Source organism: Rhinopithecus roxellana, chromosome 13 (genome assembly GCF_007565055.1).
Source record: "Rhinopithecus roxellana isolate Shanxi Qingling chromosome 13, ASM756505v1, whole genome shotgun sequence".
NCBI lineage: Eukaryota > Metazoa > Chordata > Mammalia > Primates > Cercopithecidae > Rhinopithecus > Rhinopithecus roxellana.
In genome coordinates this window covers 48,091,232-48,118,609 of record NC_044561.1, presented here as the reverse complement: position 1 = coordinate 48,118,609, position 27,378 = coordinate 48,091,232, and the positions used below count along the sequence as shown (strand labels likewise).

Genomic DNA, 27,378 nt, shown 5'->3' with positions numbered 1-27,378 from the left:
GATTTCCCCAGAGAGTAGAACATCAGAAAAAGCATATATATATATACATATATGCAAGCACTATATTGGGAACTGCGATGCTTACAAGCAAGAGTGAGGGAGAGGGAAGCGGTGAGAGGCAGCCCAAGGTAGGTTATTGCTTAATTCTGTGAACCACTGAGAAGCCACAAGGCACGCATCTCAAGACTGTCTGTCTGGGTTGAGAAAGGAGGAGGCATTTATCCATCAGCTCGAATCCCCCATTGGTCAGAGGATCACTCCATGGAGGCATTAACTCCCTGGAACTTCAGGTTGCATTCATGAGACTACTAAGGAGTGTTTGTAGCGTCTGTCCCAGGCTGCAGAGATGACAGAGAAGGCTTCGGATGGGAGGTGAGAGGTGCTTGCAAGTTAGTTCTACATACTGCTGGTCAGGTTCATGGCAGAGCTGTCACTACAGTGGCGGCTGGAATCAAAGACAGGTGTGCCTGAAAGGAGCTGAGGCAGTGCTTATGAGGTGTCTGATTCAAGATGTTCACGTTCTAAGAAGTACATGGGTGTGAGCAGGATGGTGAGAAAGCCCTGGTCTGATTCCTGGCTCCTCTCAGACGCAAGGCCGTCTCACAAGGCTGGGGATGCCGTGACAGGAGTGAGTATCTGATACAAGTGGAGAAGAGTTATCACAGCCACTGGGCCAGAACTGCCAGGAAGACTTCCAGGATCACATCAGGGGTTCTCAGGAAACCAAGCATTAGGAATTCTTAGTTCTCTGCATTTTCTCCATGAGTGCCTGCACCCTAGAGTGGATGCTGAGGAAGCAGACCATGAGAGGACCCAGAGTGGACTTTGCAGAGGGCAAAGGTCATAGGTAGGGGTCACCCCGGTAGGGGTCAGGGCAGTGTGGATGCAGCAGGGCAGGGAGAGCCGAGGGTGGATGGAAGAGGTAAGGCCAGAGGCGCTGCTATCTAGAGACACCGTGAGGATGGAGCAGGGAGAAGGAACACACGCAGAGCCCTGCTCAAGCTCTGGGGCAAGGCCGTGAGGTGAAGACATAGGTGCTGACATCCTGCAGTGAGCTGAGAATACAGATGTTGAAGTTGCCAAAGAAGGAAGGGGAAGGGAAGTTGGGAAGGAAAGAGAGACCCTGAGATGACTCCGGAAGCTGCCCTGGATGGAAGAAACAGTAATAGAAGACACTGTTTTGTAGTGATTTGGAGGCAGTTAAGTAGGGGGTGGTAGAGACTCCAGATGAGAATCCATGAAGAGAGGGTGTCAGAAACAGTGGAATTTGAGGCCTTGTGGTAAAAGTTTTTTTTTTTCTTTTTCAGAGACAGGGTCTTGCTCTGTCGCCCAGGCTGGAGTGCAATGGTACAATCTTGGCTCACTGCAGCCTCGACCTCCTGGGCTCAAGAGATCCTCCCACCTCAGCCTCCTGAGTAGCTGGGACTATAGGTGGGCACCTCTACACCTGGCTAGTTTTTTATTTTTTGCAGAAACAGGGTCTCACTATGTTGATAAGGTTGGTCTCAAACTCCTATCTTCAAGTGCTCCTCCCATCTCAGCCTCCCAAAGTGCTGGGATTACAGACATGAGCTACCACGCCAGGCCCAAGGTAAAAGGTTTTAAGGAACACATGCTAGTGAACAATCAAGTAATATTTGCTTCCCTGCAGACTTACACCAGACGTTATTTCCGGAAGATCAGCTGTAGAGGGGGGTGTGGGTTTTCACTTTTGCTTAATACATTGGATATTATCTGAATGTGCTATCAGAAACCTGCATTGCTTTTATGATAAAAATAAAAGGAAGAAAGAAAACAAAATTGGTCAAGGACAAAGCTAGAATTCCATCTCATCGTGAATAAACACTTGTCCACCACCCGTTGGCTCCACAGCTGAACAAAACAGGCAGTCTGAGGTGTGGTTTTATTAACCTTCCCAATACCCATTGCTGCTAAATCAACTTAAACTGTGTGACCCAGTTAACACAAAGAGCCAGTGGAAGTAAATGCTTTAAAAAGACAAGGAGATATAAAACCTGGGGTAAATGTTTAACATGCCATACACAGAGACCGAGCCACATTCCATCGGCAGCTGCGTGTTTGGCCTTCAAGTTTCCAGGGAAGTACCTGGCTCTTCACACTCTTTGTCTTCAGCCAGGAACCCCACTAAGCAAGAGGTCCTGGAAGGCATCTGGGTCATAAATAGAGAAAGTGACAAGGAGTAATCAATATAATAGCTACCATTACTGGCTGCCTTCTTTGTGCAGTGGTTTACACTAAATACCTTATGCTGCTTATCTTAGTCATTAAAATAAAGGAGTAGAAGAGACAATACCAGCAAACTCCCACTTATCTTGTATAGTAGGCCATTCTCATCTTGCTATAAAGAAATGCTTGAGGCCAGGTAATTTATGAAGACAAGAGGTTGAATTGTCTCATGGTTCTGTGGGCTGAACAGGAAGTATAGCAGCATCTGCTTGGCTTCTGAAGAAGCCTCAGGAAACTTACAATTGTGGAGAAGGTGAATGGGGAGCAGGTGTGTCCCATGGGGGAAGCAGGAATAGGTGTGGGGAAGTGCCACACATTTTTAAACAACCAAATCTCACGAGAACTCACTATCGTGAGGACAGTATCAAGCATTCAAGAGAAATCCACCCACGTGATCCGATCACCTCCCACCAGGCCCCACCTCCAACACTGGGGATTACAATTCAACATGATATTTGGGTGGGGACACATATGCAAACTCTGTCACCTTGTATTGGCCAGAATGAAAGCACTAGTATATAATGCAGGGTTCTTGGTTACAGGCAACAGAGTCTACTCCAGCTGGTTTAGACCAACCAGGAATTTCTTCAGATGTGCAGATACTTCCTTGAGTCATTGGAAGGACTGAAGAAATGGATTCTAGACTGAACTCTGAAAGTCACCATAGAATTGGACCATCATGGGAGCTACTACCTGATCCACCATCAGGAAGTTGCTGAATTAAGAGGCCACATTCTCCAACAGGAAGTTAGTGCCACAGTTCTCAGCTCCTGAGCCATGCCACATGGGCCACAACCAGTCCACAACAGAGTCAGAAGGCCACCCCCACCACAGACCATGCCATATCTATTGAGACCCTGGCCAGCAAGAGATTTCCAGCACTGTCCTCTCTCTCCTCACTTAATTCATTCCCAAAGTCTCAGGGTCCTCTCTCCACATGACTTCGTTCTGAGTCAAGTATAAATAATAAAACTCAAATCCCACCTGAAACCTCAACTTCAGGAGACACTGGTGTGTTGAATTATAGAGATTTCCAGTCTCTACAGTAGAGGCAGGCAAGAGAGAAAGATGTAGAAACAGGTTGAGTACGCCAAACCATTGGATTAGCCACAGTTGCTCTGGAAAATTGGGGCACTTGGTGTATCGTTAGCCAGCCTTTCCCTCCCTCATCTTCAGGTATCCAGTGCACATATATTATCTCATTTTTTCCTCAGTTCTACCTTTCAACAAAGTATTATTATACTCACTTTATAGATAAGGAAACTGAGGCTTATAAAGTTTAAATAATGTGCAAGAAGGTAACAGACTCCAGGTTTGAACCAAGATCCACTTTGCTGTTTTCACATGGTAGAATTTATACATGTGCTTTGCTGAAACTGATCACTAAACAATAGCAGCCTCTCTCTCTTCTCAATTCCCTTTATCCTGGCTGTGATTCACTGGCTTTCCAAATGGCTGAATAGGCCTGGGACTCTTCCACCTCCAAACCTTTGCTCCAGTAATTTTCTTAGTTACTTGAGCTCCTTTATTCTGTGGGCCACCCGAGAAGCCATTTGTCTCAGGCTCTCTGGGTGCAGAAAGGAGGAAGGATTTATCATCACCTTGGGTCTGCAATTCATCAAAGAATCACTCCATTAGGGATTGTTGTCCTTTCCCCCACAACTGACCACACAGATCCCAGCCATCCTTTAAGGCCTAGATCCAAAACTACCTCTCCACAAGGACTTCGCCAGTCTCCCTGGCAAAGGCTGACCTTCACTGAGACTCCCCTGCATTGTGTCTATACCTCCCTTCAAACATTTCCCAGACACAATGGATATAATTGTGCCTTCTATAGTATAACTCCCTTAAAGACAAGAACCATGACATTGATCTCTGTGCCCCTTAAATCTGCTGGCACAGTGCATGTGTATGGTAAGGATTCACTAGATGAATAATAAATGAATGAATGAATTTCCCACTGAGGTGCTCTCTTCTTTAACATATTGGAGAATCTGTATCTGGGTAATTACAAATCAATTGCTCCAGTTTCTTAATGCTTTTAATTAGCAAGATTTTTCTTTATCTCAGCAGTCCCCAACCTTCTTGGCACCAGAGACCGGTTTCATGGAAGATAATTTTTCCACAGACAGGTAGGGGTAGGAGATGGTTTGGGGATGATTCAAGTGTGTTACATTTATTGTGCAATTTGTATTATTGCATTATAATATATAATGAAATACTTATACCACTCACCATAATGTAGAATCAGTGGGAGCCCCGAGCTTGTTTTCTTGCAACTAGACTGTCCCATCTGGGTGTGATGGGAGACAGTGACAGATCATCAGGCATTAGATTCTCAGATGGAGCATGCAACCCAGATCCTCGCATGCACAGTTCATAATGGTTCACAATAGAATAGCATTCTCAATTTGCTGGTATGAGAATCTAATGCCACTGCTGATCTGACAGGAGGCAGAGCTCAGGTGGTAATGTGAGTGATAGGGAGTGGCTGTAAATACAGACGAAGCTGCTTCTCTTGCTTACCCACTGCTCACCTCCTGCTGTAGCATGGACTGGTACCAGTCTGTGGCCTGGAGACTGGGGTCCCCTGCCTTATCTTTTTTTCCCGTATTTAGTGAGACCTCATCAGTTGTTAAGGCCCAGGTATTTATCTTCCCTTAAAATACATATATTGAAACCTAATCCTCAATGTGATAGCATAGGAGGTGGAGATGTTGGAATGTGATTAGGTCATGAGGGTGGAGCCCTTATGAATGGGATTAGTGCCCTTGTAACAAGCTGAAAAACCACAGTTGTCTCCCTTCCACCATGTAAGGACTCAGCTAGAAGGTGCCATGTATGAACCAGGAAGCACAGACCCTCACCGGAAAAGAAATCTGCCTTGATCTTGGTCTTCCCAGCCTACAGAAATAAATGTGTTGTTTATAAGTTACCCAACTAATGGCATTTTGTTGTAGAAGCCCACAAGGACTAAGACATCAGTTAATGTACATAGAATAATTTTTACCTATTTATTGGTTTTGTGGCTTCTCTTTTTTTTTTTAATTAACTTAAAAAAAAAGAGAGAGAGAATAATGTCTATCTTTGGAGTTCAAATGAGTTTTTTTTTTTCCTTTGGAACAACTACGATGGGACACTTTTTACAGTAATGCAGGCATTTACCATAAGTAACAATTCATCAGACCAAAAAACATGGAATAAATCATGAAAGTAAAAGTATCAAGGAATCTCCGTACTCTACATTTAATCCATTCAATTTCCTGCTAAAGTAGAATTTCTTCCATTTGTGTCAATCCTTTGGGATCAGCCTGCAGCAACAGTCTCCTCAGTTTCTTCTAGAAACTTCCCAGTTTAGAACCCCAAAAGAGTGGCTAGAAGTCACCAAGGCAGGTTCTCTCCTGCGTGTAGTTAATGAGACTGGTAGGCCAGCCGCTTCCTCCTGGTTGCCATGGAAATGACCAGGCCGCTGGCCCTCTGAAGACGGAAAAGAACAGCAAGTGCAAGACCACGCATTCCACCCTGGCTTGCAGATTAAACCAGCTGTCAAGCCAGGGTGAAGGCTCCGTGGCCAGGCAGAGGTCTGTGGAGTGGAGAGGCAAGGCCTCACGATGGAACTCTGAGATGTAAGTAATTTCTCTGTTCCTCTTTTTTAAAAAGCATGCCTAGTCTGACAGTTTTTAAGAGCTTCAGAATTTCTGCTGCATGGCAGGAACTGTGACGGTTGGAAGAACCATTATCAGGGTCACCTTCTTGTTGCATTTGCATTTCCTGAACATAATGTACATGTATGAGTGGCTTTCACTATGAAACACTATTTTAGGCTTCCAGGCATATGAATTCCTCTTTACTGAGATCCTGCCTTGAAAATGAAAGATTTTCAGTGCATTAAGCAAATAATGAAATGGTCTTCTCATTTAAACCCTAAAAAGATAAACTAACTTAAGGCTAACAGAAAGCTCCTTGAAATCTTGTCTCTATTTTAAAACATCTGGCTAGACTTTTCCATTAGTCTTCAGTGGCAAATAACAATTAAGGAAAAGAGATATCAGATCTGATATCTCTTTTCCTTTTTGTGATCGCAAACAAAGAAAAGTGGGAACTCCCAAAACATCGGCTGATATTGTTTCTTTGCTCTGTTTTAATAGTATTATATTTACTGCCTATTTACACACCAGGCTTTATAGAGTTTGCTGATTAGAAAACAAAGAGAGAAAAGAAAGTAAGTTAAGATGAGCGTTAACATTTGGATTGGACAGTTCGTGTTTTTAAAAAATTGCTCTTTTATTCAAAAGTGAAAAAGCATGATAAATAATGTAGCAAAAGGCAAGATGAGGAGGGGAATGTTTTAACTCAAAATGAGTAGAACATATACAGTCTTGCATATATTTCTTCGTTTAATAAACATATTTCTGGAAAGTTTTTAGCACAAAGTATGTTGGTGTATACTGAGGACAGGAAATGTTTCAAAAACATTGTGCATATTTATTAAAAACCCATCTTTAAAAATACCAAAAAAAAAGATCTCATTTGTTTGAAAATTTTTTTACCAAAAAGAGCCATCCTTGAGAAGTTTTTGCTTTTTTTTAAACTAAATAATGCAATATGTTTGGAAGAGAAAAAAAAAAAAGACTTTTCATTACTTTTTTTCTGACAGAAATTGGGCATTTTCTGAAAATAACAGTTTCAATAAAGTATTTATGGAAATGAGTGCTTTTCAAGAGCTGACTTGGATTTCTCAGCTTTCTTTTCCACACTAATATTTTTCACTGCTTAAAGCTGCTACATTATCAGCTTTTAAAATTCAGTGCCCAGTGGCTTGTGTCTGTGTCTGTGGGAGCTAGTAGGTCAATAGGCCCCAGTGGGAAGAACAGGCAGGCCTCACAGTTCTGTGGGCATGGGACCAAGGGGTAGCTGTGCAAAGCTGTGGATGTGAACCCTGGTGATGCAATGAACTGAGTGTCTACCAAGTCACTCAAGGGAAAAGCCTGAAGGATTTGCACTCATTGCCTAATTCACTCTCTCAAGGACTGTGTCAAGTAGAAAGGTACAGTAGCCACATATTCTAGTTAGGACTTCCCAGTGGCTCACTCTCTGAGAATTCTTTGTCCCACATTCCATACCTATGTTAGCAGAAGCAGCACTCTGCTCATATTGTCCTCCATTCTGATTATGAACTTAAGAACAGAGATTTCTTATGGTTCTGGAGACTGGGGATTCCAAGGTCAAGGGGCCTGCATCTGGCAAGGGCATTCTTGCTGTTTCATCCCATGGTGGAAGGTGGAAAGGTAAGAGAGCATGGGCACACACTTAAGAGAGAGAGAGAGGAAGGGGGTCAAATTCATCCTTTCATTTGAAACCTATTCTCATGGTGACCAACCCACTACTCCTCAATAACAGCATTAATCCATTCATGAGGGCACCACATCATAGCATTTAGCATGAGGGGTCTATACACATATAGGTTAAAGGCCACAGCATCTAGTAATAGAATACAATGCATGGAATCTCCCTTGAATAGACCCAATTCCCTGGGGTGGGAAATAGCACTGTAATTTCCACCACGACTCTTCAGAGTATAGTTGGCTGGGTTCAAATTTTAGCCATTATTAACTAGTTCTGTGACCTTGGACAAGTTATTTAACCTCCCTGTGTATCATTTCCTGATATGAAAATGGGACCATATGCAGTGGCTCATGCTCGTAACACTAGCACTTTGAGAGGCTGAGGTGGGATCAGGAGTTCGAGACCAGCCTGGCCAAAATGGCGAAACCCAGTCTCTACTAAAAATACAAAAATTAGCGGGGTGTGGTGGTACACCACCTATAATGCCAACTACTTGGGAGGTTGAGGAAGGAGAATTGCTTGAATCTGGGATGCAGAGGTTGCAGTGAGCTGAGAGAGTGCCGCTGCACTCCAGCCTAGGTGACAGATCGAGACTCTGTCTCAAAAAAAAAAAAAGGGGGGGGGGGCCATAATATCTACCTGTAGGATTACAGAAAGGATTAAATAACATAAAATTTGCGAAACACTTAGTACCTGGCACAAAAAAACCACTCATTAGATCTTACTATTAGTGAATAAAAATATGGATAGTTCCTGATATCATTCAATTTTCAACATACAACATACATGTATCACATTTTATATTTTAAAGTATATTGCCTCTTCATCAATGACAACTTGCTGTATTTAGCTAGCTTAGCCTTGGGAACATGGGGCTGAGGAATGGTGAGTTATAGATACAATAACATTTCTCATAGGAGTCTGAACTTCCTTGGGGATCAAGAGCTGTGTGTTTGGCGTGTTAAGTTGGAGATGTCCACTAGACATTCAGAAAGAGCTATCAGATACAATGTGGGACGTGTGAACATGATGCAGTCAGGAGGTAGAGACATCTCTCAGTTCACCATCAGCATCTAGGTGGTATTGAACTTCACAGGACAGCATGCAGGCACCAAAAGAGTGGACGCACATACAGAAGACAGCCATGCACTGAGCTGCAGACATGCAACAATAACAGGTAAGAAGATCAGATGCCAGCCAAAAGACTGAGAAGGAGTGGCCATTGGAGGAGACAGAAAACCAGGAGAAGGTGACATCATGGAGGAACAGAAAGCTATTCACTCAAAAAGAAGGGAGGAGGCAACCAAGTCAGATGCTGCTGGGAAGTCAAACAAAATGAGACCAGGAAATTAATCACTGGGTTTAGTATGGGGGTGGTGGGATTCACTGGGAACCTGATGAGAATGGTTGCAATAGAATGATCACAGCAAAAGTCTGGTTTTTGGGAGTGGCTTAAAAATCTAACACAACTAGCTACTAGGCTCTGTGTGATAACAGATTGGCTTGCAAAACCTTTTTTTTTTTTTAATTTATCTTACAATAGACTGATGCTGCACTCTAAGAAAAGCAGGTTTGAGTCAAACAAGAACTGTCACCTATTCCCCCAGCTTAATAATAAAATGTCATGAAAGAGGAGAGATTTGAAGACAGTATGAGAGATGAAGGTGGTTTCTTAATGGATAAGAAACAGAAATCATCCCAAATACAGAGGGCGGCATAAGCAGCATGAGGCGAATGGGGTCCAGATTGGAGAATAAGAAAACACAATGCGGGCAGGCGCGGTGGCTCACGCCTGGAATCCCCACACTTTGGGAGATGGGAAGATCTCTTGAGGCCAGAAGTTGTACATCAGCCTGAGCACTACAGCTGAGACCGTGTCTGTACAAAAAATTAAAAACATTAGCCAGTGGTACGCACCCATAGTCCTAGCTATTCAGGAGGCTGAGGTTGGGAGGTTTGCTTGAGCCCAGCAGTTCAAGGTGACAGTGAGCTACTGCACTCCAGCCTGGGTGAGGGAGCAAGACCTTGTCTCCAAAAAGGAAAGAAAGAAAGAGAGAGAGAAAGGAAGAGAGGAAAGAGAGACAGAGAGAGAGGAAGGAAGGAAGGGAGGGAGGGAGGGAGTAAGGAAGGAAGGAAGGAGGAAGGAGGGACGGAGGGGAGGGGAGGGGAGGGAGAGGGGAGGGAGAAGGAAGGAAGGAAAGAGAGAAAGAGGGAGGGAAGGAGGGAGGGAGAGAAAGCAGAAAGAAAGAAAGGCCGGGCGCGGTGGCTCACGCCTGTAATCCCAGCACTTTGGGAGGCCGAGGCAGGGGGACCACAAGGTCAGGAGATGGAGACCATCCTGGCTAACACGGTGAAACGCCGTCTCTACTAAAAATACAAAAAATTAGCCGGGCATGGTGGTGGGTGCCTGTAGTCCCAGCTACTCACGAGGCTGAGGCAGTAGAATGGCGTGAACCTGGGAGGCAGAACTTCCAGTGAGCTTGCAATTGATCACACCACTGCACTCCAGCCTGGGCGACAGAGTGAGACTCTGTCAAAAAAGAAAGAAAGAGAGAGAGAGAGGGAGGGAGGGAGGGAGGGAGGGAGGGAGGGAGGGAGGAAGGAAGGAAGGAAGGAAGGAAGGAAGGAAGGAAGGAAGGAAGGAAGGAAGGAAGGAAGGAAGGAAGGAAGGAAGGAAAGAAAGAACAATGAAAGCGCAGTGAGACATCACACACACACATACACACACACACACACACGCACTCCTCGAGGCTCGTCCCCACAACATGCCTTGGTGTCTCTGCTTTCCCAGTTTTGATCCACTTCCCATAAAAAGATTACTTCGCATTTGCATCTCCGAAATGCCTGGTCTCTGGGTCATTAAAAAAAGAAAAGAAAAGAAAAGAATCTCTGTGGCCAGGAGGTCTGAATAATTCATTTGGAGTTGTGCCTAGACACTATTTCATGGGCACTCAGTTTAGCCCAAGTCGTGATGCCAGATTATCTACTGGAGCTCTGCTGCTGTCACAAAACTAATCTTCAAAGAGTAATCAATGAGATTCAGGATTCACTCTTTTTAAATAAAATTCTTATTTTGCAATAGTTTTAGGTTTACAGAAAAATCATGAAGATAATGGAGAGCTCTCATATAGAATTAACATCTTACATTAGCATGGTACATTTGTCACAATTAATGAACCAGTATTGACACACTATTATTATAAAATAAAGTCCAAACATTATTCAGATGTCCTTAGATTTTGCCCATTGTCCTTTTTCTTGTCCCAGGATTCCATCCAGGATCCCACATTACCTTTAGTCATCATTCCCAGGAGGCATTTTAAAACTCTGAAAAATCTTTCAAGACGGAAACAAGTTTTAAATGTTCATTGGTTCCAATAATTGTAACCAAAACCAGCAAAGGAAATTGTAATTATTTTTATCCAAACTCGAACAGGTCGGAACTATAGCTTGAACACAGTTGAAAGGAAAAAAAGCCCAAGGCTTACATCTTAAGGAAATAGTGCAGGTACTTTATAGGAATAGAAGAAGGCACAACTGTAAGTGGAAGATCTGAATTCTCTTTTATTGTTCTGGAAGCAGGTAATTAAAATAGTAAAGGTCTGCCAGCCTTTTTTTTTTTTTTTTTTCTCATCTCCTAGCAAAGGGATTAGTGTCTGACTCATTTTCCTTGGCAACCTCACACTCACATAATACTGGCCCAGTAATTTAAGCAAAGCTCTCCCTGAGTTAGCTTTACAAGATTGGACTCTGAAAGGTTAGGTCGTGGGGGAGTTTTGCAGCAAGGGCTGTTGTAATCGCTCAACCAAGAGCAATTAGGGGAATGGCTTTGTGATGCTCACAAATATCTGTGAGACCAAAATATACTAACCGTACTAATGTTTTCCTTCGCCCCTCGGAGGGTGTGTGGCATAAGATGGAAGGGCAGTGATTAGAGGCCTGACTTGGGACTCACAGTCTCCATTCTAGCCAAGTGTATTTTACCCTTCATCCTCATCAGACTCAAGGGAAGTTGTAAGGCAACCGGGAACCTAGACTAGGCCTTTTGGTAAAGTCACAGGAGGTTGGAGGTGCCTCCTGGGATTTTGCCAGATGTCGTTCAGTGGCTTTCAAGGATGATGCACAGCTAGGCCATAGGAGAGTAAGCTCAAATTCCCACCCTGTCACCCATACACAGAAACTCATTCTGGTTTCTCTGCCATGGCTAGGCCATATAATGAAAGTCGCTGAAGAAGAACATGAATGTTGCTTGCTGACTTGGTAACACTCGACAATCCTAGGAGGTAAAAGGCAAAAGAGGGGCTGGGCAAGGTGGCTGACGCCTGTAATCCCAACACTTTGGGAGGCTGAGTAGGTGGATCACCTGAGGTCAGGAGTTTGAGACCAGCCTGACTAACATGGAGGAACTCCGTCTCTACTAAAAATTAGCCCAGTGTGGTGGCACATGCCTGTAATCCCAGCTACTCAGGAGGCTGAGGCGGGAGAATCGCTTGAACCCAGGAGGCGGAGGTTGTGGTGAGCCAAGATCAAGCCATTGCCCTCCAGCCTGGGCAAGAAGAGCAAAACTCCGTTGCTCCCACCAAAAAAAAAAAAAAAAAAAGAAAAAAAGAAAAAACGCGTAAGAGGGAATCAAGGACCAATAACATGCCTCATTGGCTTGGCTGACGTAGAGACTCATTTGGATAATATAAACAGTCATGGTGTGCCCCTGTGTGCCCAGCCCTGTGCTAAGGTCTGGGGAAACTGCGATCAGCAAGAAGGCATCAGAAACCTGGCCCCTGATATGGTTTGGCTGTGCCCCCACCCAACTTTCATCGTGAACTGTAGCTCTCATCATTCCCTCGTGTTGTGGGGTGACCTAGTGGGAGATTATTGAATCATGGGGGTGGTTTCCCCAATACCGTTCTTGTGATAGTGAATTCGTCTTGCGAGATCTGATGGTTTGATAAGGGGAAACCCCTTTCACTTGGCTCTCACTTTTCTTTTGTTTGCCACCATGTGAGACATGACTCACTTTCCACCATGATTGTGAGGCCTCCCCAGCCATGTGGGACTGTGAGTTCATTAAACCTCTTTCTTTTGTAAATTACCCAGGCTTGGGTAATTTTTAATTGCTGCTTTATCAGCAGCACGAAAACGGACTATAAAACCCCACAGTAAACCAACAAGGAAGCCCCGTATCCAGGCAGCAAATTAGTGGGTGAAATTAACACCCAGGTGAGCTCAGTGCTTTCCAAATAAAATATCTGCTCTTCAGTCAGTTCTTACTCAGCTCCTAAGCTCCTGAGCACTTAGTCTATTTCTATGATTCAATCAATTTAATATCAAACCAGTAATCCAGCTGATACCTGAAGAGCTCCTGGCTTCACCAGGCACAGATGAAGTGAATACGAATAGCTTGTATTCTGCTGGTTCATGCTCCCACCTACCTGATACAGGTCCTTGCCTCCTCCCACCACTATGTCTACAAAATAGAATTTTCTCCAGGTGCTTCTTTGAGTCCCCAGGGGTCTTGCCTATGCTCACAATGGTCCTTTCATCTGCTCCTGTCCCCAGCCCCCACTGGATGCTGACCTGTCCATTGCCTTGGCCAAGAGGCTTCCTGTTGCTTGATGACCAGGGAGCAACATCCAGGGGTGGCCCCAGTCTGTTCTCGAGAAAGGGTCAAATGGTGCCACCTGTCCCTCATTCCTCACTGTGCTACAGCTGAGCTGTACTCAGTACAGAAGTGGAGAAAATGCTTCTATCCATCACTCAATGTCGCCCTTTCTTGCCTGGACAGGGGGCCACTTGTACCTCACATCTCAGAATTCTCAAAAGCACTTCTTGCAGCCTTTGCTTGCTACCTGACCAGACTCAGCCTCAGGCATATGTTTGGGCTGTAAAGACACAAATGCTACTGTCCCATCCCTCTGTTCTTCCCTGCCCTGGGCCCTCCCATATCCTCTTCGCTCTTCTTTCTTCTTCAACAATTCCACGTATGCAATTAACCACCTGAAGATGGTTCCTCCTCAACTCATAAGACATATCCAGATGTATCCATTTGGGCTTGGCAGGACCCAACATGGTGTGACTATTCTATGGGAGCATTGAGTTTGGTATTTCAGGAGAATAGTTAGCCTGAGAGCTTATGATCTAGGCTAACGAGAGGAATAAACCACATAATGTAATTAGCAAACACTGCAGGGCTATGAATACAGAAGGGCTGGTTTGGTCCACAAGGGTGGTTTGATGTGGTGGTTTGGTTTCCTCATCATCTCTGTATTCATTTCCTATTGCTGCTATAACAAATTTCTACAAATTGGCCAGGCACAATGGCTTACACCTGTAATCCCAGCACTTTTGGAGACCAAGGCAGGCAGATCACTTGAGGTCAGGAGTTTGAGACCAGCCTGGCCAACATGGTAAAACCCAATCTCTACTAAAAATACAAAATTTAGGCTGGTATGGTGGCACACACCTGTAATCCCAGCTATTCAGGAGGCTGAGGCAGGAGAATCGCTTGAACATGGGATGCAAAGATTGCAGTGAGCCAAGATCATGGCATTGCACTCCACACTCCAGCCTGGGTGACAGAGCGAGACTCCGTCTCAAAAAAAAGAAAAAAAATCTACAAATTTAGTGGCTTAAAACAACATATCTATATTCTTTTACACTTCTGGAGGTCAGAAGTTCAAAACCAGTCTGACCAGGCTATTGTTAGGGTGTAAGTAGGCCTGGTTCTTTCTGGAGACTCCAAGGGAAAATCTGTTGTTGCCTCTTTCAGCTCCTAGAGGCTGCTGGCATTCCTTGGCTTGTAGCCATATCACTCCAATCTCTGCTTCAATTGTCATATTGCCTTCTTCTTATACAGACCCTGTTGATTACATTGGGCCCACCCAGATAATCCAGGATCAACTCCTTATCTCAAGTTTCTTAATTTAATCATGTCTGTAGAGGACTTATGGCCATGTAAGGTAAAGCATTCACAGGGCCCAGGGATTAGGACACAGGCACCTTTAGGGACTATTATTTGACCTACTGTAATATCCATTAGGCACAGTAGGAGATCAGAAATAAAGCGTTTTGATCACAGCCCACATTCCTGCTGTTCCTTCAAACATTTTACACACATTTAAATTAGTAGAAATGGGAATTGGATAATTAATTTCTATTTTCCAGACTAGCTCACTAATAATTTCAGGACCTCACAGTCCTCAGCATTTACAGGAGGACATTTGTAAATCTGATTTGATTAGTTACAGGAAAAATCATGCAAAGAGACATTTTTGTTTTATGCTGTGCTTGTTCTCTCTCTAGTCAAATGTTTGATACAAGGAATGCATTAAATGAACCAGTTACTTTAGATTTCTTTGGGGTGGCTTTTGGGATGCCCTCACAGAGCATGCTAATACATTTGTTATCACTATGACTCCGATATTACAAAATATCATTGTCTATGAATAATACTATGTATATTGTAGTATACCTATGAGTACTTATTAGTACCACAATATACATAATACTATAGAACTATTCAGACTGGGGGCGGTGGCTCACGCCTATAATCCTAGCAACTTGGGAGGCCAAGGCAGGAGAATCACTTGAGCCTGGGAGTTTAAGACCAGCCTGGACGACATAGTGAGACCCCATCTCTAAACACAATAAATACATAATATAGTACTATTCATATATATATATAATCACATGCATCTACTTTGCTTTTGTAACCTGTGTGGTTGGATTATTATCCTGTGCCATGTCAAGAGAAATAAGACTCAGACAGGTTCTCTGACTGATCCAACTATATACTAGTGAGTTCAACATGAACAGTCACAAAAATATTTTAAAGTGTGTCCTCTCAAAACCCAAATTGCATACTTGAAGCTAATTTTGCCTGCATAATTCCAACTTATGGAGACATGAATTTACTTCATCTTTTTCTAGATGAGCAAATATATCAGATGATAGCATATAGTTTAGATCCTACTATAGAAACCAAATGAGATTCTGATCACATCAGAATTACTGGGAACTCATTTCCTGCCCCTCACAATGAACTGCGTAAACCACAATGAAAGGGAAATGATCTTCACCCACAGAGACTTCACAGAACGGTGACTTCAGCATTAGATCCTTGTAAGGGCCTGTGAAAACTCAGTGGCTCATACCAAGGATAAGGATGTGCTGTCGTGGAATGTGAAGAAGAAATAAAAGACAACACGTACCACAGTAAGAAAACATTGGAGAGGGACCCAAATTAGCTTTCAACTTCATAAGCTTTGAAATATTAAACAACAAAGATATAATTCCGTTTTCAAATATCATCTTACATAGTGTTTATCTCTAACCTGCCTCCTACAGTGCATTTGTGGAACAAAGCCAAAGAAAAGAAAAATGCTAAAATCCCTTTTTTCAAGAGCATTTCAAGGTCCTACATCTAAAGCCCTCACACAGTGCCTATGTGGGCATCTCATCCACATAACAGAATAGCCAACACCCCTCCTTGACCTAAATGGGAAGAGGGGTTGCACAACCCTGGACAAGTGGGCACTGGACCTGAGAACAGGTGACCACTTGTTTCTGGAGCCCTAGCGTGGAGTCTCCACCCCACACTCCTCCCATACTTTCTATTTGATCCTTGCTATCTCTCTAATTAGGAACAAGGTAGCCATAAGGCTTACAGTGTAAATACCCTTGGGAAAGAATGTGTTGGTTTAAATTCCGATTGAGGCCTAACCAACTGGTATCAGATCCCAATCTGTGAGCGGGTTTTTAGCACTGGCTCCTGGAAAGAATGGATGATCAAGGAATTAAGAGGAAGGCACATCAAGGGGAACTGGGGATTGGAGAGCTACTCCACCTACTCCATAGCTTGCCATAACTAACCCTCACTAGCAGCTAGGCTTGCTGTCAGTCTGATGAAGCCACCCAGAGGCTGCTAATTCTGAGAAAATGAGCTATGTTTTTCTCGCGGCTGTCCGGGCTCACAGTGGATGTCTCAGGGAGTGGCGTTCCCAGGCAAACTGTGTTGGGATGCTAAGAATGAGACGACGATGGGAGGCTGAGGCAGGAGAATTGCTTGAACCCAGGAGTGGGAGGTTGCAGTGAGCCAAGATCGTGCCACTGCACTCCAGCCTGGGAGACAGAGCGAGATGAATGCTTTTCTGTGCTGCCCACTTGGGTTCTCCTGCTCCCTGTACCACTGGTTCCCTCCCAGGAGTTCTAGCAGGTGTCCTGACTGCATGGTCATAGGAGGAAGACAGCCTCATCCTCATCCCCACCTTCTCAATCCTACATTCTTGATCCTCTCCATCCCCTTGAGGATTCCAGATATTGAAATAGATTTATCCAAAGAGCCTGGAGTTAGAAAGAGTCAACAATTGGATAGATGGAAATCATTGAAGAAAATACAAAAGAAAAATATTTTGAACTCACTGTCCTGACTCTAGTGTCTTCTCCCCAGATTTGATCTCTCCCTGGCAGCCTAGGTTACCTTCCTTAAACAAGATCTAAGCAGATGTCTCCTGCTTCAGACCTTTACCATCTCATTTTTTGTCTCTTGCAGGAGCCTCCAGAGAGGGAGTTTACATCACAGGAGGTTTGCAAGCCAAGCTAATGGGGTAGAGCTGAAAATATTCAAACTTTCATTTTTGTTTATTTCTCATCTCAAATTTTTAAAAATGTTACTGTTTGCATATTGTTGATAATACAGATGATATGTAAGCATGGTAATATGTGAATAGCCTATATTAATTAATTCCTAAATTAACAGATACATCTATTGGGGAGAGTTTTAAAATTATTTATTGATGGGATGATGATCAGAAGAGTTTGGAGACCAAGTAACTGCCAGCATAAAGTCCAAACCCCTTAGCTTGATCAGCAAAGTCCTGTCTAACCCTGTCCTCCTGCCTGCCTCCCCAGCCTCATGGACCCCCAGATGTCTTATACCTGCTCTAAACATACTAAGGACTTTAGTCATTCTGACATTTGTGCCAATGACTCTTGCATCTGCACTACCTCACCTTTCCTAACCCGAACCTCTTCTCCACCTGGCCCAAAGAGCACATCCTTTGGGAGTCTTTCCATTTCTTCCTTACCACCACTCCATCTGCATCTTTTTTTTTTTTTTTTTTTTTCTTTTGAGATGAGTTTCACTCTTGTTGCCCAGGCTGGAGTGCAATGGCGCAATCTCGGCTCACTGCAACCTCTGCCTCCCAGGTTCAAGCGAGTCTGCTGCCTCAGCTTCCTGAGTAGCTGGGATTACAGGTGTCCACAACCACGCCCAGCTAATTTTTTGTATTTTTAGTAGAGACAGGGTTTTACCATGTTGGCTAAACTCATCTCAAACTCCTGACCTCAGATGATCTGCCCACTTTGGCTTCCCAAAGTGCTGGGATTACAGGCGTCAGCCACTGTGCCTGGCCTCCATCTGCATCTTTAAGAACTACCAATCACGTTGTCTCATAATTAGTTGCCCAGTTGTTTGTTCCCAGAGTACATTCCAAGTTCTCTGGGCAAATTTCAAGCCCCTTGAGGGCATGGATGATATCTTCTTCATTTTTGCCTCCCCATGACTTAGGCCATTTGCCTGGCATCCAATAAATGTCCTCTAAATGTTGATTTTTCATTTTCTTTTCAGAAAAGAGGATGTAAAAATCATAAGTTGCAAAGCAATATTAGCACCTGTTGTATTGTACCCAGTTAACAGGGTAGGCTAGCTGCTTTGACAAACTTCAAGACATCAGTGGCTTAGAGCAATTGAGATCTGCTCCTCCCTTACATCACAGACTAATGCCATTAAGGGGGTAGAGGGGTGTGCTGTCTTCCACACAATCATTCAGGGATTCAACCTTTTGTCTATAGTTCTGCCATCTTCTAGGGCTGTCGGTTCCTTTGTGGAATCTTCTACCATATTCCATAGGCCAGAACTCAATCACATGGCACCACTTCACTACCAGAAGCTCAGAAATAAAGTCCAATGATGTGCCAAGGAAGAAGAGGCGAAAATGGCATTCACAGGGACTAGAAGTCTCTGACATAACTAGGTTGTAAGACACAATAAGTAGCTTGATGCAGCCATGACAAAAACTCGGGGGATGTCTATGCATCCAAATTTTTCAGTCAAGATGCTAAAAACTGTGCATGACTTTTTTTTTGAGGCCGAGTCTTGCTCTGGAGTGCAATGGCGCAATCTCGGCTCAAAGCAACCTCTGCCTCCCGGGTTCAAGTGATTCTCCTGCCTCAGCCTCCTGAGTAGCTGGGATTAAAAGCACATGCCACCACGTCCAGCTAATTTTTGTATTTTTAGTAGAGATGGGGGCTTCACCATGTCGGTCAGGCTGGTCTTGAACTCCTGACCTCGTGATCCACCTGCCTCGGCCTCCCAAAGTGCTGGGATTACAGGCGTGAGCCACTGCACCCAGCCTATGTGCATGATTGTTAAATATTTGGGACTTAAAATCACCGGACAGTTTTAAAAACCAGAGCTACTATCAGAATCAGTTTGACTATTATTTTTGTATTGCAGCTGAAGAAATCTCAAGAACAATACTAGCAACTAGCTGCATAAAGGCAGAGGGCTCTGAATTGAGGAGATACAGACATCAGTTACTTGAAAACAAATTCCACACAGATTCCTTCTCAATCTAGGATTACACCCAACATTTAGATAATGTTTATACTTGGCTTCAAAAGGAATGTTTCAAACTCGACTAGTTCTGTTTATAAGAAGATATTACTAGTAAGGAGATATTATGTCAGTGGGAGGATAGCATTTGGAGCATTTGCCCAAAACAGATCTGAAATGTCATAAATAATGATGTTCTGAGCGCTATAGTCCTAACACAAAAGACAAATAACTAATTGTGGAAAAATCAAGTGACATTCTCCAAATTCTTATAGCAATTAAAAATCAAAAGCAATTTAAAAACGTAATTTGGAAGTGAGTTTAATTTGAAATCAAAAGTGGTTTTTATTTTATTTTATTATCTGAGATAGAGTCTCACCCTGTAGCCCAGGCTGGAGTGCAGTGGTGCAATCTCAGTTCACAGCAACCTCCACCTCCTCGGTTCAAGCGATTCTCATGCCTCAGCCTCCTGAGTAGCTGGGATTATAGGTGTGCACCACCACACCCAACTAATTTTTGTATTTTTAGTAGAGACAGGGTTTCCCCATATTGGCCAGGCCAGTCTTGAACTCCTGACCTCAAATGATCTGTCTCCCTCAGCCTACCAAAGTGCCAGGATGACAGGTGTGAACCACCACGCCTGGCGGTGATTTTTATTTTTAAAGTGGAAATGCAATTAGGGGAAAGACTCAAGAGAAGAAACTGTGAAAGGCTCAAAACTCAGAAGCTGAGGAGATGCCCTGGCAAGAAGCAGTCTCAAGTATAGATCTGAGTTATGGCTCTGGGGTTAAAATCAGAAGAAAGCCAGGGCCCGGGCACCCCAAGGAACACACTGTGAAGCCAGGAATTGGAGAGGTAAGCAGGGCTATCACTCACAAATGCAGTCCCCAACGTCTGTCCCTGCAAAAATCCTTGAAGATTCTTGGGAGGTAAAAACGAGGGGCCTTCCAGTAAAGGAGCCAATTTGAAATTCTGAATATATCCCACAAAGTCAAACATATATCTGCACTCTTAAGAGTTCATTTTATCTAAGTGGTGCTTTGGTGTTTGCTGAGACTGAGAGGAATAGAGTTGCAATGCTCACCCACGCCCATCCCACGGGTCTTGTGGGCACCCACTTTTCTGACTGCCCACCTGGCCCTTTTCTAACAGTGCCTCCTGATTTCCCTTTGCAGAGCCATCCTTCTACCCTCTCAGTCCACTGTTCGCAGTGTGGCTGATCCCATTCTTTGGGTCCTGAGCTGAGCGTACGACTCAGGAGACCCGTGTATTTTTGCCTCCTAATATTTATTTATTTACTTATTTGGTTATTTATTTTATTATTATTATTATTTGGTTGCAGAGTCTCACTCTGTCACCCAGGCTGGAGTGCAGTGGCACAATTTCTGCTCACTGCAACCTCTGCCTCCCAGGTTCAAGCGATTCTCCTGCCTCAGCCTCCCTGTTGCTGGGATTACAGGCACGTGCCACCCAGCCCGGCTAATTTTTGTATTTTTGGTAGAGACAGGGTTTCGCCATGTTGGCCAGGCTGGTCTCGAACTCCTGAGCTCAAGCGATCTGCCTGTCTTGGTCTTCCAAATTGCTAGGATTACAGGCCTGAGCCACTGCACCCAGCCATATTTATTTATTTATTAGAGAGGCGGTCTTGTTCTGTCATCTAGGCTGGAGTGTGTAGTGATACAATCATAACTCACTGCAGCCTCAAATGGCCTAAGATTTCAAAGCCCAGTGAAATCATAGCTCACGAGGGGTACTTGAGGGAAACTAGGGGAGGAAGGTTTGAGACACAGTCTCCAGCAGAATCGGCTGTCATGAACCCGTGGAGTAAGAACTGGGGTTAGGTCGTGAGAAGAACAGGTGCCTTTTCATATCATCCCTCCGTCAGTCACCCTAAGCAAGAAGCCATCCAGAGAGACGCCAAGGCCAGGGATTGAGTGTGCTCGCACACCTTGCCCTGAACCTGCACTTGTGTCCCTATTTCTGCCTGTGCTGCCATAACAGATACCACAACAGGGTGGCTTAAACAACACTGAATTCTCAGACTCAAGTGATCTTTGTGCTTCAGCCTCCCGAGTAGCTGGGACTATAGGTGCGCACCATCATGTCCAACTAATTTATTTTATTTGTAGAGATTATGTCTCATGATGTTTGCTGGGCTGGTCTTGAACTCCTGGCTTCCCACAATGCTCCTACCTTGACCTCCCAAAGTGCTGGGGTTACAGGTATGAGCCACCGCACCCAGCAGCCTGGTGCTATTTAAAAAGAGTTTTTTGGGTTTTTTGTCTATTTGTTTGTTTTCTTGAGAGGTTGCTCAGCTGATAGAAAGTAAACCTGGATCTACTAGTGACCATCTTGTCCCCAGAAGGAGTGATCTTGTCTGGGAATAAAGCCCACAAATGAGAAAGAATAACTGAAAGATGGAAAGACATTTCTGAAACCGTTTTTTGAGTAGCTGGATCAAGCCATGCCTGAAATCCTTCCTTAATTTTTCAAATAAGTGGGCAGTTTTTTTTTTTTTTTTTTTTTTTTTTTTTTTTACTCAAGTCAGTCTTAATTGGATTTGTATAGCTAGCAGTTAAAAGAGTTTGAGGCCGGGCACGGTGGCTCAAGCCTGTAATCCCAGCACTTTGGGAGGCCGAGATGGGCAGATCACGAGGTCAGAAGATCGAGACCATCCTGGATAACACGGTGAAACCCTATCTCTACTAAAAAAATATGAAAAACTAGCTGGGCGAGATGGCAGGCACCTGTAGTCCCAGCTACTCGGGAGGCTGAGGCAGGAGAATGACATAAACCCAGGAGGTGGAGATTGCAGTGAGCTGAGATCCGGCCACTGCACTCCAGCCTGGGCGACAGAGCAAGACTCTGTCTCAAAAAAAAAAAAAAAAAAAAAAAGAGTTTGAGTACACTGTCATTTGGTAAACTATGTTTTTTCATTCATTCAATGAAATTTGTTGAGTCTTTGCTATGTGCTAGGCACTGTGTGGGAAAATGAGAATATAAAGCCCCAAAACTGTTCTCTCAAGGTGTTTACCCCAGTGAAAGAGAACTTTGAACGGTACAGCCAAGTACAGTGGCTCATGCCTGTAATCCCAGCACTTTGGGAGGCCGAGCCAGGCGGATCACCCTGAGGTCAGGAGTTCAAGACCAGCCTGTCCAACATGGCAAAACCCCATTTTTACTATAAATACAAAAATTAGTCGGGCATGGTGGTACGTGCCTGTAATCTCAGCTACTTAGGAGACTGAGACAAGACAATTGCTGGAACCCAGGAGGCAGAGCTTGCAGTCAGCTGAGACTGTACCACTGAACTCCAGCCTGGGCAACAGATCAAGACTCCATCTCAAAAAAGACAAAAGAAACTCACGGTAGACCGAAGGAGGAAAATATCCAACTGGCATCTCTGTGGCGGCCGCCATAAACGGGTTACCGGGGTATTTGCCCCACTCGATGCCCTCTTAGTGAGCCTTCCCCCCGGGCATGTGTTCTTGTTCTGGCATTGGGACTTCCTGATATCCAGGAGGCAAGGACCATCCTGAGGTCCAGCCAGGGCCTTACTGTTGGGAAGTTGCTCACAAATTCTTTTGGGAACTTCTTGTCCCACACGTTCCAGCAAACCAATATCCTTTTCCCTTCTGATCTCTTTTCCTCCTCCATGGCTGCCCCTGAACAGGATCAGCACTGGAAAGAGGGAGGCAGGCACTTTTCTCAGTAAGTTTGGGCTGGTGAATAGACCTCTCCCCTCTCTTTCCTTTTAAGGCTAGGGTCAGGGTGGACCAATGGTATTGACGGCATTCCTGGTTCTGGGATGACAGGGTTACTGGGACACGAAGTCCCAGAGGCCTCCAGTGGAATCTGGGACAGCTGATTATCTAAAATTATCTTGTAATTAATAAATTATTCACCGTTCCTCAGGACCTCGGGATGGTCCCTGCCTCCTGGACATCAGGAAGCCCAAAGACCAGAACAAGAACACATGCTCACTAAGCGGGGTAGACACACCCACATTCTAACACTGCTTAAGACTGTTAAGCCTCTTGTTCAGGGAGAACTCTTGGTCTCCACGTTTCTCAAAGCTCTTTCTTTCATGACAAAATGTACCTATTAATAAATCCTTTAAGAAAATCCTGTGCCAACTTCAAAATAGACACAAAGCTCTATAAAGCGCCTTATCCAGTCCCCCACTGTCGAATCTCTCTCTCTCTCTCTCTCTCTCTCTCTCTCTGCTGTGTTCTCATAGCAGCCTGTATGTTCAGTACAGCGCTTCTCAGTTCAGCCTTATTTGTCTTTTTCCTTTGAGGATAAATCCTGGAGGATAGGATCCAGGTCTTTTGTATCGTTGTTTCTTCTGCTTGGCCTAAGCCAGGGCCTGGCACACGGCCTAGGCTGGGTCCTGCCCAACTCCTGCATTTGCCCCCTCCTCCCACCTCTTCCCCACTGCTACAGCCTCTCTGTCCTCATATGCAGGACTGGCCTGGCTTTGGGCTCTGATGCCCAGTTCATTGGAAGCAGAAGGAATTTTGTTAGGACATAAGTTCTATGAGGACTGGGCCCTGGGTTGTCTTGTTCTGAGTTGTAACCTCATGACTAGCAGAGGGCGTGCCACCTAGTAATCTTCCAATAAGCATTAGTTGAAGGAAGGAAGGGCCGGGCGCGGTGGCTCAAGCCTGTAATCCCAGCACTTTGGGAGGCCGAGACGGGCGGATCACGAGGTCAGGAGATCGAGACCATCCTGGCTAACACGGTGAAACCCCGTCTCTACTAAAAAAAAAAAAAAAACTAGCCGGGCGTGGTGACGGGCGCCTGTAGTCCCAGCTACTCGGGAGGCTGAGGCAGGAGAATAGCAGGAACCCGGGAGGTGGAGCTTGCAGTGAGCTGAGATCCGGCCACTGCACTCCAGCCTGGGCGACAGAGCGAGACTCTGTCTCAAAAAAAAAAAAAAAAAGAAGGAGGGAAGGAGGGAAGGAGGGAAGGAAGGAAGGAAGGAAGGAAGGAAGGAAGGAAGGAAGGAAGGAAGGAAGGAAGGGATAAATGCACGAATACAGTCAGAATTGCTATGAATCAATGTCTTACCCTCTGTTCAAGTTTACGCAGCAGAGCTTACTTCTATCCTCCTGGCATTCCACCCATGGGGTTATGGCTTGTGCCTCCTGCCTGTCTACCTGATCCCTGACATTTTTAGCTTTGATTCCTTTGGATTTCTAATTGCCCTGTGGCCTCGTCTAACACCCTGATTGCTGCTTGTCTGCCTAGCCTCTTCCCTGCTGTCACCATACTCTTTGGACACATGTTGAGATCCTCAGACAGACCCTCCCATCTGTTGCTCCCTGGCCCTTAGTGTAGTGGCCCTGCCAGTAGCTCTGGGCCCTCCTACTCAGAGGTCTAATGCCCAGTATCCCACCACACCCAGGAACTCAGCAAATGGAGATGGACTGAATTGTATTGTTTGGTTTCTCTCTTCAGTCATTGGGGGAATGCAACTACTTTTGCCAAACTGAAATGTGGTACGCTCTGCCATGATGCTCATCTCATTCCAATCACACCACAAAGGAGGACCCTGCATCTGTCATATGCCAGACACTGTGGGGCTTTTCCCCCAAAACTGGACATTAGTGTTGCTCTTTAAATTACCCATGCATCCCTACCTTATTTAGATTTTTTAGAAGTTCCTATATATGGTTTTGTTTTGGAGCCCTGCAATAAATTGACAAGATCAGTTCATAAATTTCTTCTGGCATAAGAGTAGCTAAATCAAAATAATTGTGATTAATCAGTGGGTGATTAGCCTTTTTGTTGTCTATTACCACAGTTACTTAGGTACATTAGGTACATTAGGTAGGAGGCCCTGAAAAGGATGAATGGACCTACAAACAGATTAATATGGTGAGGATGGAAGGCATGTTTATCTACTTAGAAATTAAAGCTTACCATTAACTAAATGCTCCATTGGTATTCATGCTATGTTGTGTAATAGATAGTGCTTGGATAGCTGAATCCAACAAAGAAGTGTTTGTCTCCTGAATTCCAGGAAGTCAGATATTCAGGGGGAGGAAAGCATGTGCATGTTCAGGTGTTTGTGGGCACTTGATACTAGTAATCGGATGTGTGGAGAATGTGCTCTCTCAACTCCAAATCCCTGCCCATAGATAGGATGCGGTAGGTCTCCTCTCTGGCATCCGCTCTGGCATTTCTCTGGCTGTGTTGTTGACATGCTGGTCTCACTGTCAGCCGACATCACTGGGAGTTTTACACCTCAGATGAGCAGAGCTCAAAGGTTTGGCTGCTGTCTCTGGATAAGGTGCTGAGAAAAGAGCTTTCCCAGTGTCTGGGCTGCAAGTATTGCCTGCAGCTCAAGAAACAGTTACTAGAACAGTGAGAAAGAAATGTTTACAACTTGTTTTTTTCTGGGGTTCCTTTTCCATAAACTGTGTATTTCAAATGAAAGGTTGTGATAAAGCTGCCTGTTTTCTTTCAGGTGAGTTCCCACAAATTGGTTCACAAAGGTGGGGGATAAACACGCTGGCCCACGCTGGGCAAGCATGGCACCACCTCGCAGGCACTGTCTCCTTCTGATCAGCGCTCTGGGCGTCTTTGCACTTAACTGCTTCACCAAAGGTCAGAAGAACAGCACGCTCATCTTCACAAAGGAAAACACCATTCGGAACTGCAGCTGTTCTGCGGACATCCGGGATTGTGACTACAGTTTGGCCAACCTGATGTGCAGCTGTAAAACCGTCCTGCCCCTTGCGGTGGGGCGAACCAGCTACAATAGCCATCTGACCATCTGGTTCACGGACACATCTGCGCTGGGCCGCCTGCTGAACTTCACGCTGGTCCAAGACCTGAAGCTTTCCCTGTGCAGCGCCAACACTCTCCCCACTGAATACCTGGCTATCTGTGGTCTGCAGAGGCTGCGCATCAACATGGAGGCCAAGCATCCCTTCCCAGAGCAGAGCCTACTCATCCATAGGGCTGGGGACAGTGACTCCAGAGAGAAGCCCATGTGGTTACACAAACGGCTGGCAGCCATGTATGTATATCTCATTCTTAGATATGGCTCTTTTCAACAGGGACTCATCCTTAAAATCATATAGTATTGAAAACGTTACCAGCATTGCCAACAACTTTCCTGACTTTTCTTATTTTAAAACCTTTCCAATGCCAAGCCACAAAAGCTATGTTGTCACATTTATTTACTAACATAATAACTGCGTCCAGCTGCCTGGAACTTTGGCAAACGATGGATAATTTGCAGAAGGAATCTGGAAATAAGGCCATGAGACAAGTATCCCTACCCACAACTGTGCCTCTCTCTGCAGGCTCCATTTGCAACACAGCCACACATACCAATAACCAGCTCTCTGTTCTGCTCTGTGCCCAACTGCCAGAGCACTTTTGAAAAACAAAAGAAAAAGAAACCCGAAAACCAACTTGATTCCATCCAGGGACATGTCTTGGGAGGCAGCTAGGCTTGGTCTCTGCAACTAGGAGCCTGTGGGGAAACATCCAGTCAGAAATGGAGCAAACAATACACCCTAGAGACTGGTTAGTGGAGCTCCTCCCAGGAGGGGACCCCCAAGAAACATATCTTCTTTCAAAATACTGCCTTACTTTGTTTCTGTTTCATTTTGTGAAATTGCTTGGAATTCCTCGAAGTAGAGAATAATTGATTTCACAGGTCTTGGGACTGTGAGTTTTATAAAATGGCCAGGCGCAGTGACCCACACCTGTAATCCCAGCACTTTGGGAGGCCCAGGCAGGCGGATCACCTGAGGTCAGGAGTTTGAGACCAGCCTGGCCAACATGGAGAAACCCTGTCTCTACCAAAACTACAAAATAAGCCAGGCGTGGTGGCGCATGCCTGTAATCCCAGCTACTCCGGAGGCTGAGGCAGGAGAATCACTTGGACCTGGGAGACGGAGGTTGCAGTGAGCCAAGATCGCACCATTGCACTCCAGCCTGGGCAACAAGAGCGAAACTCTATCTAAAAAAAAAAAAAAAAAAAAAATCCACTGCAATTATGATACAAATGTCTAAACCTGGAGTGGAATGAATTTGAAACATTATTGCATTCATGATGCCATAATGATAAGAAATAGTCCATGACTTAACAGGATGTCCTGGGGCTGATGACTTTAGATCACATACATCACTTTTTTTTTTTTTTCCTCTTA

The 27,378-nt window shown here is 44.7% G+C and overlaps 1 protein-coding gene across 1 annotated transcript; it reads left to right on the top strand.

Annotated features, from left to right (window-relative positions):
* The first annotated feature begins 5,721 nt into the window (after positions 1–5,721).
* On the top strand, positions 5,722–26,484 carry C13H21orf62 (chromosome 13 C21orf62 homolog). Its single transcript, XM_010358823.2, is given in 4 exon segments — positions 5,722–5,873; positions 8,690–8,770; positions 25,680–26,220; positions 26,222–26,484. Coding segments are annotated over 2 exon segments (660 nt in total). The 5' UTR covers positions 5,722–5,873; positions 8,690–8,770; positions 25,680–25,743; the 3' UTR covers positions 26,405–26,484.
* Positions 26,485–27,378: the final 894 nt, after the last annotated feature.